The sequence below is a fragment of the Labeo rohita genome, chromosome 15 (genome assembly GCF_022985175.1).
Source record: "Labeo rohita strain BAU-BD-2019 chromosome 15, IGBB_LRoh.1.0, whole genome shotgun sequence".
NCBI classification, from domain to species: Eukaryota; Metazoa; Chordata; class Actinopteri; order Cypriniformes; family Cyprinidae; genus Labeo; species Labeo rohita.
The window spans coordinates 35,559,278-35,573,780 of NC_066883.1; the positions used below are offsets into that span (position 1 = coordinate 35,559,278).

The 14,503-nt window shown below is 36.2% G+C and overlaps 1 protein-coding gene across 1 annotated transcript in view; it reads right to left on the bottom strand.

The window, feature by feature from the left end:
• Positions 1-10,182, bottom strand: part of grm5b (glutamate receptor, metabotropic 5b) — a 67,143-nt gene extending 56,961 nt beyond the window's left edge. Inside the window, exons 1-2 of the mRNA XM_051129894.1 lie at positions 10,017-10,182; positions 6,482-7,414 (exon numbers count right to left, since the gene is read on the bottom strand). Coding sequence (XP_050985851.1) covers positions 6,482-7,154 — 673 coding nt within the window. The 5' untranslated portion in view covers positions 7,155-7,414; positions 10,017-10,182. The remainder of the gene's footprint in view (positions 1-6,481; positions 7,415-10,016) is intronic.
• Positions 10,183-14,503: the final 4,321 nt, after the last annotated feature.

Genomic DNA, 14,503 nt, shown 5'->3' on the forward strand with positions numbered 1-14,503 from the left:
GTGGTGTGGGTTACTTGTGGATTATTGTTTTTATCAGCTGTCTGGACTCTCATTCTAACGGCACCCATTCACTACAGAGGATTCATTGGTGAGCAAATGATGGAATGCTGAATGTCTCTAAATCTGATGAAGAAACAAACTCATTTACATCTTGGATGTCCTAAGGGTGACTACACTACCAGTCAAGGTTTTAAAAACAGTAAGATTTTTAATGTTTTTTTTTTTTTTTGTAAAGATGTCTCTTCTGCTCACCAAGCCTGCATTTATTTGATCCGAAGTACAGCAAAACAGTCAAATTTCGAAATATTTTTACTATTTAAAATATCTGTTTTCTACTTGAATATATTTTAAAATGTAATTTATTTCTGTATCAAAGCTGAATTTTCAGCATCATTACTCCAGTCTTCAGTGTCACATGATCCTTCAGAAATCATTCTAATATTTGATTTACATTTGCTGCTTAAAAAAACATTTATTATTATGATTTTGAAAACAGCTGAATAGATTTTTTTCAGGTTTCTTTAATAAATAGAAAGTTCAGAAGAACAGCATTTATCTGAAATAGAAATCTTTTGTAACATTATAAATTTCTTTATCAGCACTTCTGATCAATTTAAAGCATCCTTTGAATCTAAACTATTCCTTTAAGATGTTTCTGCGTCACCTCCAGATTCTTGTTAAAGATTTAGTGCTTCATAAAAGGTAAAACATGCTGCTACCTACTCTCCTCCATACCTAATATCTGGGTAAAAGAGAGGGGAGAATAGATATTTATTATTTATTTAATAGCTACTTACAACCATACACAGAAATAAAATGACACATTATATCCACGAGGGTGAGTAAATGATGACAGAATTCTCATTTTTTGTTGAACTATGCCTTTAAGAACAAAAGTTCCATTTAGAACCATGACATCATCAGAGAACCTTTCAAAATTCCACTAAGAACATTTTTGGCTACACTATCAGTTTAAGGACTAAGCATGTGTGATGAGCTCCTCAGATCTCCTCAAACTGAATTTATTCTATTTCTCTTTCTGCTCTTCTCTAATATTCTTCTCCTAATCGCGCTATTTGGGCTTTCTCTCCGTTACGGCCGTCTCTCACTCACCCGCCCCTCTCCCTCCAGCGCTCGTCTCATGCCACTTTTTTTCTACTTTTAAATTCCACCCAATTTAGTTAAACTAATCTCTCTTCCATCCTTCAATCACTCTCTCCACAGCTGCTTATTCCTGAGAGGAGACGAGAGAGACGCTATGAGATGCGCAGACAGAGAAAGACGGATGCGAGCGTGGGAAGAGAGCTGAAGTCCTTGAGATCTTAAGTGAAGGTTACACTACACCAGATTCTGACACACACACAACTACAAACACACGAACACATTCTGTGCTGAATGCTGATTAGGAACACAATGGCTTTATTTACCACGACTACTGTTTGAGCTTTCCCAGCATGCTTTGGCCGTAACATATCACACAGTGTCTTTTATCAGTGATGGCATATCATAGCAAATCAAAACGTGTTTTTGAGATTTGCCACCTATGGAAGAGAGGGTGATTTTAAGTGAATAATGACTTGCAATTCACTCTGTTCAGTCTGTCTGACTTCAGACAAACTTGGAAAATAGTGCATGGGTCATATGAACTAATTTTTGGAGCTTTACAGCCCCTACTAGTCACCATTTACACTGTGAACACTATGTTGTACTGGAAAAGAAAAAGAAAAAGAAAAATACACAGTTTTGGAACAAAATGAGGGATAATTAACCCAAAAATGAATATTTTCTTGCACAAGTGCATGACGAACACTACAAAAAGTTTAAGCTAGGAAGAGTTTGACAACTAGTTAAAAACATTTCAAATGCTGTATGCACAAATACTCCTCATTATATTCAGTTTTTAGTCTATTTTATAAAAACACACTTTTTGTTCAAAAGTTTGCACTCAGTAAGATTACTATTTTTTGAAGAAATTAATATTTTTATCCAGCATGGATGCATTAAAGGAGACCTATTATTCCCTTTTTACAAGATTTAATTTAAGTCTCAGGTATCCCCAGAATGTGTCTGAAGTTTCAGCTCAAAATACCCCTCAGATCATTTATTATATCATTTTGAAAATGCTTTTTGGAGTGAAAGCAGCAACATGCTGTTTTAGTGCATGTCTCTTTAAATGCAAATGAGCTGCTGCTCCCCGCCCCCCTTTTCCAGAATAGGGCTGTGCCTTTACGGCTCATACTTCAGAAACTCTGCTAAAAAAACATCTGTTTGGTTTTTATTATGGCTAAAATTGTGTTTTACACCATATATTACAATATTCAAAGTCAGACATTTGACATTATCGTCCTAAAACCAAGACAATACCTGTTTTTGTCTTAGAACAACTATGAATTTTTTTGATCCAGTTCAAATGTTGATTACTGTAGTTTAAACTTCTAATATAGGGTTTTCTGAGTGCACACATCTGAAGCACACACACAGAAAGCGGCTGTCATATGGCATGTGAGTACTAAACTAAATTCTATTTCATGTCTTATTGTGCTTAAACTATTAAATACACACAAGTTTATGTTAAAAATGCACAAAAGCTACAAAAACAGTCGGTTATGTTTGTAAAGGTAAACAGCTGGGAAAGAAATCGCATGTTTATATTAGATCTGTGTGGCAGCAGCATAATATACAGTAAATAAATCAATAAATCCACTGCTCTTTTGTTTAAAAACATAAATCCACTGCTCATTCGATTTAATACAGCATGACTGTGAATCTGTTATATTTTATTCGTCTGTTCATTAACAGGTATGTCAGGGTGAAGATCTTGTCCATTTCTGTGTGTGTGTGTGTGTGTGTGTGTGTGTGTTTGTGTGTGTGTGTACGTTTTACAGTGTCTGCCATCTTAATTAAGTCCGGGACACATTCCAGGTCCTCAGCTTTGGGGACCAGACAGTAAAAGTGCTTACAACCCTGAACCTCTCTAACACACACACACACAAGTCTCTTGAGTCTCAGAGATCAGACATGGAGTGGGGGGCGGGTGTATCTGGAACCGTGGGATGAAAGAAGCAAGTAGAGTGGGGGGAAGGAAGTACATCATATGTATGTGTGTGTGTGAGAGAGACCTCAGAGGAAAAGAAACATGTTAAGGTGTAAGAACAGAGTCGTAAGCCTAGAGCATCAGAAGAGCAGAGCTATGACTACAACTTAAACTAAGATGGAAACTATTGCTTTAAAAATAAATTATAAACTATAAAAAAATGTGAAGAACAGAAATCCTGAAATACATGTTGACAGTCATCTAAAATCAGAAAATTGTCCCATTCATCTCAATGGTAGTTGCTCAAATGGTGCAATATTTGTTCACTAGCCAATCACCTGAGCTGTAAATGTCATGTGATTAAACCCTCTGGCACTGCAGGAAAATGTCAACACCAACTGGAGTCTCAAACCCTTCACTAGTGATTATCATAATATTAATTTTACACTATTTTATACTTTTCATTTTTACCCATTTTAGCAATACTTTTCAACATTCACTGAAAATTAATATATGCAGAACTTTTTAGTTTTCAATTAAAATTGAATGGGCTTAAATAAATGTATGCAATAATAAATGCATAAATGCATATGCATAATAAATGCACAAGTTTTTTTTTTTTTATTGTTAAAAAATAATGTTGTTAATTTCCAAACAGTCTTTAGAAAACACAAAAAGAGATTAAATTTATTTAAATTTAAATTTACTTAATTCAAAGTTTTAAACTTATAAACTTTAAACTTGTATATAATATCTGAAAATCAGACAATAAATATATATCATATGTGACCCAGTCTTACGTAGCCAAACACTGTATGGGTCAAAATTAGCAATTTTTCTTTTATGCCAAAAATCATTAGAATATTAAGTAAAAATCATGTTCCATGTAGATATTTTGTAAATTTCCTAATGTAAATATATCAAAACTTAATTTTTGATTAGTAATATGCATAGCTAAGAACTTCATTTGGACAACTTTAAAGGTGATTTTCTCAATATTTTGATTTTTTACACCCTCAGATTCCAGATTTTCAAATAGTTGTCTCTCTGCCAAATATTGTCCTATCCTAACAAACCATACATCATTGGAAAGCTTTGAGATGATATAAATCTCAATTTAAATAAATTGACCCTTAAGACTGGTTTTGTGGTCCAGGGTCACATATTTTATTTCTTACAAATATTATATTTTATACTACTTTCAAGAGCCTTAAAAAACTGAATGACACTTTTTGCCTTTGTAAACGTGACAAAATTGAAAAGGAAAATTATAATAAGCTTGTAGTGGATATATATACGTGCTTATACTCCATGATGTACAAACCCATCAACAGACATTTTAGTCACACTTCGTGTTTTGCTCTTTACAGATGTCTACACACTCATACTCTGCAAAGATCTTAACGCACAATTCCCATCTGACACTAAAAGAGGCCACAATGACAGAATACATGTGACACTTCTGTAACAGACACCATGCACATCACGCCTCACTGCCATCGCGCGTGTGTGGGCAGCACTGCGCTGATGCTGAATCTAAAGTAGCATTGCAAAACAAATCTCATTTTAGCTATGAGTTTGCAGTTTGAATTGAGTGTTAATTTCACTACTGTGATAAGATACACAAACAATGGACCACCATTGCATGCACGGAAAATGAAGAGTTTGACCAGTGCATTGGGATTCATAAACAAATGACTCTTTGAGAAGTTTAATGCAAGAATCGGATCATAAAGGACTCACAAGTTGAATCAGTCTAATGATTTTTTTGCCAAATTCACTTCACAAACAAATGATCCTTATCACCTATTTTCTAAAATTCCTATCATAAGTTTGAATCTATTAATTAATTACTTGCTAAATCCAATTCACGACTGAATTCATCTTAATATCTGTTTCCTGTAATGAACTAGTCAAAAAGAATCACAAGCTACATCAGCTAATGAATTACTTGCTAAACAATGAATCCAAACAATGAATTAATTTTATGATCTAATTTCTGTAACGAACTGGTCAGAAATACACAAGTTGAATCAGTCTAATGAATCAAAAGCTAAATCCAATTCCCAAACAAATGACTCTTGTAATATGAACCCTGTAATGAGTTGGTCAAAATTACTCACAATTTGAAGCAGTCTAATGAATTAGTCACTGAACCCAATTTACAAACCAAACACCTTGATTCTTGCAATGAATCATTCAAAAAGCCAAGTTAAAACAGTCCATTGCTGAATGTGATTCTTTTAATGAATCAGTCAAAATGACCGACAAGCAAATGACTCTTACAATCTGACTCCTATAATGAATTGGTCAAAAGGAATCACAAGTTTGAATAAGCTAATGAATTACTCGCTGAATCCAATTCACAACTGAATGAATCTTATGATTTGTTTCCAGTAATGAACTAGTCAAAAAGAATCACAAGCTGAATCAGCTAATGAATGACTTGCTAAATCCAATAAATGAATGAATTTTATGATCCAATTTCTGTAATGAATTGTTTAGAAGTACACAAGTTGAATCAATCTAATGAATCACAAGCTAAATCCGATTCTCAAACAAATGACTCTTGTGATTTGAATTCTGTATGAATAGGTAAAAAAAGACTCTGATTCTTGTAATGACTCATTCAAAAAGACAAGTTAAAACAGTCCAATGAATTGCTGAATGTAATTCTTATAATGAACCACTCAAAATGACTCATAAATCACTCTTCTGATTTGAATTCTATAATGAGTTGGTCAAAAAGACTCACAAATTGAAGCAGTCTAATGAATTAGTCACTGAACCCAATTCACTTGCAATGAATCATTTAAAAAGCCAAGTTAAAACAGCCCAATGAATTGCTGAATATGATTCTTGTACGGAATCGGTCAAAATGACTCACAAGCAAATGACTTTTACAATCTGACTTTTACAATCTTTACAATCTTTACTTTTTTTATCTGAATCTGAATCTTTTACAATCACTGAATCTAACTCACAAATGAATGAATCTTATGATCCATGTCCTGTAATGAATTGGTCAGAGAGACACAAGTTGAATCAGTCTAATGAATCACAAGCTAAATCCAATTCTCAAACAACTCTTGTGATTTGAATCCTGTAATGAATTGGTCAAGAAGACTCACAAATTAAACCACAAACCAAAGACTCTGATTCTTGCAATGATAATGAATTGCTGGATGCAATTAAAAAGAAATGCTCTTTTGAATAGATTCCTATAATGAATTGATTAAAAACTAATTCTTGCAATGAATTGTCAAAAAGACTGGTAAGTTGAATTAGTCTAGTCATTAAATCCAATTCACAAACAAAAGAATCTTATGATGTGATTCTTGTAATGAATGAGTCAAAATGACTCACAAACTTCAGCTGAATGAGTCTGAATCCACTTACCGACTCACATCTGGATGTTTATACGATAATGTAAATATAAACACTCACCCTCAGTGTGGATGGCAGATACGTAGGTCCAGTTGTATCTCTTCACTATGTCTACCATGGCTCTGGCCTGCTGGGCATCCGACGGCACGACCCTCATGAAGTATTTGTACAACGATTTGTCGCTGAGGTCCATACTGGTGGCGGAGTATGCGATCTGCGGGATATTAAACAGCTGCAGCAAATTCTGCACTTGAATGGCCACAGAACTCGAACCTGGACCGATGAGCCCCACGATTGGCTTCTTGCCCTTCATGGGCGTGGCTCCGGGATCCGCACACCTGGTCCCGCCCCCAGCCTCCTCGCTTTCGTCAGCGGCGACAAGCGAGTCCCGTATGAACTCGATGCTTTGCTCCAGAGCCACAGCGGAATGCCAGCAGGAGTCTCGGATCTCGCAGCCCAACGTGACATTTGGGAGGATTTTGGGGTCGGCGTTGATTCGGTCCAGGGTGTGCATCATGGCCTCCACACGCTGGATGCCATACTGCTCCCGAACCGCCCCGCATTTACGCTCATGCACTTTGTCGGCCGGCGGCTGGTGGTGGACGGAGAAGAGGGCGCCGATGATGATGTCACCGGGAATGTGGGCCACGACGCGCCGCTCGCTGGATTGGCCCGCCGTCGTGACCGACGCCAGTCGCAACAGAAACACGGCGAAGGGATACAGGCTGACCATTTTGAAGTAAATTAGAGGGCTTGTCTTTGTTCCTGTTTGGGCCAAAGACAAGATCACAGTGAAGAAGTTCAGTCCAGTTGCTTCGTTCCTTCTCTGAACGTACTGTATCTGATTGCACTAAAAGGGGATTCTGGAATCATGTGGCTTTGAACTGTACTGTCATTTGTCCGATAGCTTCTATGATGACCCTGAGCAGGATGCTGGGTCGTTGCCTTGGCAACCTGGAGCTGGGGACGGCATGAGATGAGGGGCCTCATAACCTTGAATGAGAGGAGATGGACACAACAATGTTATTATATGACCACAAATGGACAAAACATGGGAAATGTACACTGAAAAAAAGATTTTTCGAAGCTGATTAAATCTGATTAAAATTAGAGCACGTCACAAGAGAATACTATTTAAGTCTTTCTACTTCAAAAATTCACACAATTCGATGTGTTTGCAGTTTTTAATTGTAAAAATTCTAATTAAATTTGTATTTATTTTTAATAATATTTTATTTTTAAATTTTAGTAATTTCTGAGTGGAAATTGTTTCTACACACAGTCTTAAACTTTTACATTTAATATTTGATGGCCTTATTTTGCAAATTAGTGTAGACTTTACATTTCACAAATAATTATTAAGAAATAAGTATTTTTGAAGTAGAATAACTGAAATAGTATTTTTTGTAAAACATACTTTAATCATTTTTGTTTCATTTACTCAGTTTACAACTTTATTTACAAATCATATTTGTAATTATTTGTAAAATTAACTAGCAATTTTTGAGTGAAAATTGTTTATACACCAATCATAAACTTTTACATTTAATATTTAATGGCATCATTTTGCAAATTAGTGTAGACTTTACATTTCACAAATAACTATTAAGAAATAAGTCATTTTGAAGAAAAACGACTAAAATATAATTTTCCTGTAAAACATAGTTTAACAATTTTTGTTTTTATTTACTCACTTTTAATCAGAAATTGCTGGTAAATTTCACAAATAATTAGTAGAAGTAGAAGTAGAAAGTAGAAACAGTGAAATAGTATTTTCTGGTAAAACAAGCAAAATTTTGTTTTATTTACACTCACTTTACAAATTTATTTACAAATTATCTTTGTAATTATTTCTGAAATTAACTAGCAATTTCTGAATGAAAATTGTTTCTACACCAGTCTTAAACTTTTACGTTCAATATTTGATGGCATCATTCTGAAGGAAAGCTGTTTTTTAAAAACAAAAGTGTGATAAAATTGGTGTAGGATTTATTTTTACTCAGAAATTGCTGGTCAATTTCACAAGTAATTAATACGAAATAAGCAATTTTGAAGTAGAAACACTGAAACAGTATTTTCTGGTAAAACATACTAATTTTGTTTTATTTAAACGTACTGTACAACTTTATTTACAAATTATCTTTGTAATTATTTGTGAAATTTACTAGCAATTTCTGGGTAAAAAAAAATAAAAGTATATGGGAAAACATGTTGCCATGACTTACTGATCATATTTTACAATATATATTGGAATTTTAAATAGGAAAATAGAACTTTTATAATATATGCAAAGTTCCATTTTCCAAACTAAAATTCCAGTATACCTCTGTAAACAAATGAACACAATAAAACCATTCTGCAATACAAGGTTCGACCAAAATAAAAGGTCAAAAGTATCCTCTTTGTAATTATTTGTGAAACACATTTCCAGTTTCTGAATTAATTTGTTTCTACAGCAAATGTTTAAGTGTATTTGGTTGCAGGTTCTCAGATGTACATGTTTCAGTGTATGTTTTGTATGAATATAACGTGTGTGTGCTGGATCTGAAAGTACAACAAAAAACATTGCTACGAGGCTGTCAACAGGCATTCAAGAATAGCCAAGAAAGCTTTCAGGGCCCTCGACACAAACAAAAAATGCTCATATTGGCTGTCAGACCCATTCATTTCTAAGTACAGACCACATAGAGACCAAAAATGAGGTGACAATTTTTCCAAATAAAAAAGGACAGCATTTCCAGGATAAATGGACTTGCACTGCGTGGTTTTCACAAGCAACTCATTTTAGTCTCACAGCAATGGCATCTGTATAAATACAGACCAACATAAATGAATTCTCTCATTCAGCTGCATTCAAGGGCCGGTTTCATCTGCCAAACCGCAGATTGGACCCTGGGTCCTTGTTAAAATGTGGGGTCCATTAGAGAGACTATGAAAATGCGGGGTCGCTTTCGAATAAAATATTATGGCAAGAGCTGAATGGAAGGGAAAATAACTAATGCATCACACTGAACCATCCTTCTGCCTCCGGCATTAAAAGAAACAATAGGAGGGGAAACAAACTGCAATCCCATTAAAACCTCGCACTGAAATCGTGCTGGCATTTAATGCACACTTAATTCAAATGAATGCAAATGTCAGCCCGATAGGGCAGAGAGCCCCACTCAAAGATCGAACGGGACGGATGAGAGTGAACGACCTTGCCGTTGATCACCGAGCGAACGGGAGCTTTGCGCTGTCCGCGGTGCTGAAACGCATCACACTGCAGTGGCCACAGAACTCCATGTGCATCTCATAAACAACCTCCTGTATCTCCTCAGTCTTGTTAAGACATTGCATAATTAACATTGCAAGTATAATAAAAGTCATGCATGCAATGCATATGAAATCGCACATTATACATCCCCAGTAAGTCATGCTGGTACCCATGCAACCGATATGCTCGGTCGATAATCTGCAGAGAACGAAACACAGAAACAGAGCGCGCGTTTCTCATTCCAGAACATCATCGCTTCCACAGATCCAAACTCGCGCGCAGAGCGTGTGTCTGTGCACAGGTTGTCTGTGGTGATGTTCTGGTGACGGTCCGTCTTACCTGCCCCGCGCCACAATCCACTAAGGTCACGGATGGCGCGTACTTCCCACAGGTGTATCGTCGGAGATTTGGGTTTCGCTAGCCCGGTAAACGGCGGGGCACCGGAGAGCCACAGCTGTAGTGTCGTCTCGTCTTCTTGTCACGCACTAACACTGCCGAAGCGTGATCAGGCACACACATCCCAGTCCGCGACTCAACCCCTCCCACCCGTGAACCCCGAGACTGGCTGCATCCAACCGGCCGTGGCACCTGCAAGCCTGCGCCTCTCCTCCGCTTCTCTTCCTCACGTCTAGTCCTGATGATTTACAATGGCTATTTTATCACTGAATGTTTAAACGTGAGACAAACGACCATGGGGTCGTTTGCGAAACATGCTTTTCTGCTGTTGCGAATGAATGGATGAGGCTTTAACGCAGGTAATGGAGTGCCTGCTGGCAAGTGACTATTTTAAATGATTTGTTGTTGTTGTGGAACCTCATCAAGGAGCCAAATCGCATATGTCTTTAAAATTATGAGGGCCCCCACACCAATCCCTGCGGTACCCCATCTCAAACACACGCAAACCAGCAGAAGACCACCACCTTGTGGCACTTCACTATTCGGGTCTGAAATGGGAAATCACCCCTTTTCAAAGTCTAAGCGATGATGTTTAATTAATTCAGTGGATTTAAAGCTGGGAAGATCAGATACAGGCTAAATTAACACCAGTGTGAATGTATGAAGTGACGTGAATGAAAATGACATTATAGCATAGGCTATAATTCACCCAAAAATTACCAATCTGTTGTTATTAAAAAAAGATATTTGTGACCCTGGACCACAAAATCAGCCTTAAGTAGCATCGGTATATTTGTAGCAACAGCCAAAAATACATGGGTTAAAATGATCGATTTTCCTTAAAAATCATTAGGATATTAAGCAATCATGTTCCATGAAGATATTTTGTAAATTTCCTACCGTAAATATATCAAAAGTTATTTTTTGATTAGTAATATGCATTGCTAAGAACTTCATTTGGACAACTTTAAAGGCGATTTTCTCAATATTTAGATTTTTTTGCAAACAATACATCAATAGAAAGCTTATTTATTCAGCTTTCAGATGATGCATAAATCTAAATAAAAAAAAAAATACCCTTATGACTGGTTTTGTGGTCCAGGGTCACATTTTAAAGAACGTTGGAGGTCAGCCAAAGATTTGTCAAAACATCTCTTATCAACCTTATTTTTAACGTAAGAGCTGACGCAGCCATTTGTAACTTAAATGTGCGAAGCTTCCGGTGTCATTGGCTTCCAGTTATTTTACCTGTTCAGAAGCGTCAAAAAATGCTACGCTGCTTGATTTTACAATCTGGTATTTGTTGTTATATTATTTTAATTCATTATAATAATCATAAACACGCTTGTTTGTAGCGCAAATAGCAGTCTTCTAGTTACTTCCTATAGCGGCTAATGAAAAGGAAGTCCGGTACATTTACAGAAAACGTTGGAAAATATGGTGGTTAGACTAAAAAAAATAAATAAAAAAAAAAAAAGTCAAGTTTTGATATAAAGGTGAGTAAATCATAACAGACTTTTAATTTTACTGTAAACTACCTATTTAAAATATGCAAATTAAATTTCTTATAGAAAAAAAAGAATAAAACCGCATTTAGGCTAATGTAATAGTTAAAATACAAAAGATACTATACTATTCATTTAAAATGTATTTAAAAATGTAACTTTTTTTAATTACTTATTGGTTATTTCTGAAAACAACGTCTTCATGTGAGAACATATATGCTATAAAATTTAATTTACGTTACTCACCTTACCAGTAAACTTTATTTTCTGGGGTCTATTTCAAGTTAGCATAATGTTGCGAAAGCTTCAATTCGATCTGGAAGAGAGCGCCACTTCTATTAATCCACTTTTACCATGGCAACCGCAGAATCTCAGTCTCCCGCCGTTGCCTTCGCGCACAACCGCGGCTTCATTTTCCCGCTCCTTTTCAACGCCACAGTTTAAAACACCAAACGGCGCGGTTAGACGATCGAGATATCTCGTGTGTAACACCTCTCGTAGCCTAACCGTGCGTCATCATATGTGCGGCCACGAGTGGATAAAGCGGTGGCTGTTTGACAGGATGGGGCTTTTTAGCGAAAGTGGCTTTGGGCTTCGCGCGGGATTAATGTGCCCGCCAACTGCGCGCGGGATTAACGACCATTAAAAGGGCAAAACTACTCCAGCAGCTTCCTGTGATGTTTACCACAATACGGATAGCCTTCCTCGTAAATCTCTCTATATAGGCTATCCCTCTAAATTTAACATTACTCACTTAAAGACGTAGTTTATACCCTCTCGTTTTCGCCCCCTATACCTTACTGAGAAGACCATGAATTAGTCCAGATCGGTTTAGGCGCGTCAGAGCTAGTCTATGTTTGTGAGGTGACCAACTACTAGTCTTTCCAGCAGGACACAAAATTCAACCAAACCAGGTAATCTTCTTAATCTCACAATTTCTCTTAAATATATAAGGTGGCGATTAGTGAGCCCACCACAAGATGGATTACAGCGGGAAATCTGCCTCCATATTCATATGCAAACATCTAAACAAAATAAACAATATGCTTAACATTAAGCCCACGCTAAACCCAACCAGCTTTCAAATCTTCCTCAATAAAAGCAACCACAGGGCTGATTCCACACATATATTTCTTCATATGTGACCATGGAGCACAAAACCATTTTTTAATCAGTTTTTTAAACATGCATATATCTGAAAGCTGAATAAATAAGCTTTAATGTACAGTTTGGATAGGATAGGACAATATTTGCCCAAGATACAACTGTTTAAAAAACAAAAAAAGTTTAAAAAAAATCTAAATATTGAAAAAAATCGCCTTTAAAGTTGTCCAAATGAAGTTGTTGGCAAAGCATAATTAAAAGTTTTAATATATTTATGATAGGAAATTCACAAAATATATTCATGGAACATGATCTTTACTTAATATCCTAATGATTTTTGGCATAAAAGAAATATTGATAATTTTGACTCATACAATGTATTTTTGGCTATTGCTACAAATATACCTGTGCTACTTAAGACTGGTTTTGTCATCTAGGGTCACATATATGTTTGATTGTATTCCTACACTGTAAAAAACAATTTGTTGAGTCAACTTAAAATAATTTGTAACCTAGCTGCCTTAAAATTTTAAGTTCAGTCAACTCAAAAAAAGTTTATTCAACCTGAAATGTTAAATTATACTAAGTGACAACTTAGATATTTGAGCTGAATCAACTTAAAATTTTAAGGCAGCTGGGTTACTTACCCACCTGTTAAGTTTAGCAAACACAAATATCTAAGTTGTTACTTAGTACAAGTTGAATAAACTTATTTTAGTTGACTAAACTTAAAAATTTAAGACAGCAGGGTAACAAATTATTTTAAGATGACTAAACAAATTGTGTTTTTTATTTTTTACAGTGTAGCCTATATATAATACAGGTGTATTGGAGCTGTCAAATGTTTCACTGAAAAAATCCACCCACATATTTTTGTACTGTTTTGGCTTGTAAACAATGCTTGACCGTGCATATTTCTCTCCTGATTCAGATGAGACGACTTCTTTACTGAAAGAAAGCATTTCCTATTCCTTTAATGGCAGGTTGCCATTGTGACAACATACCCCGCTATTGTAGCAAGTTGTCTTAAAAGGTCAGAACATGTTAAATGATCTTTTTTTCCAAAACAGTAACAGTGGAAATGGTTCAATACATATTCTAACCATGATAAATGTACACATTATTTACTCAAAACAGAATATTTTTGAATTATACATGCAACTGGCCAATATCATTACTATTATACATGCACTTCCCGCTTAAATCATGTGACCCATCTGACCGCCGGTTGTTCATCCGAACGCTCAGAGACGCGGCAACCAGCGCTGGAATGCTGCTAATAGCATTATGCTTGTTAATTATAGAATTAGCATGATTGAGACCGCAGAGTGTAGGCTTGTAATAAATTACACTCAGATGCTGGAAAGCTTCCTAAACGCTTCTTAGAAAGTACGAGAGTAATTGTTCAATGGCTTCTGGGGTCAGGTTACTATGGCAACCCCTCCCAACCGCTCTTAAAGGCGTAATGACGAGTAATCAGAGGCTCAAGTGTGTAATTGAGTCCTCATGCACATGCAAGAATACACACACACATTAAGTCAAGCAAACTCCAAAACAGTACAACATTCAAAGTTCAAACGAGACCCAAACACAAACACACTTGTAATTTATACACTGAAATCATTCATGAAGGACATGTCAGCTTCCTGAATTACTCTTTAACACACTCACACACACTCAAAAGCTGGACGCCGCGTGCGTAGGAAGAGCCGCTCAAACTGGTGTGAGAGTGACTCACGGTCTGCTGTGCAGCTTCATGGAGTCACATTAAAGGCTGTTCTTGCTGCGCACACTGGCTGTGAATTACAGAGGCTTTAGGGA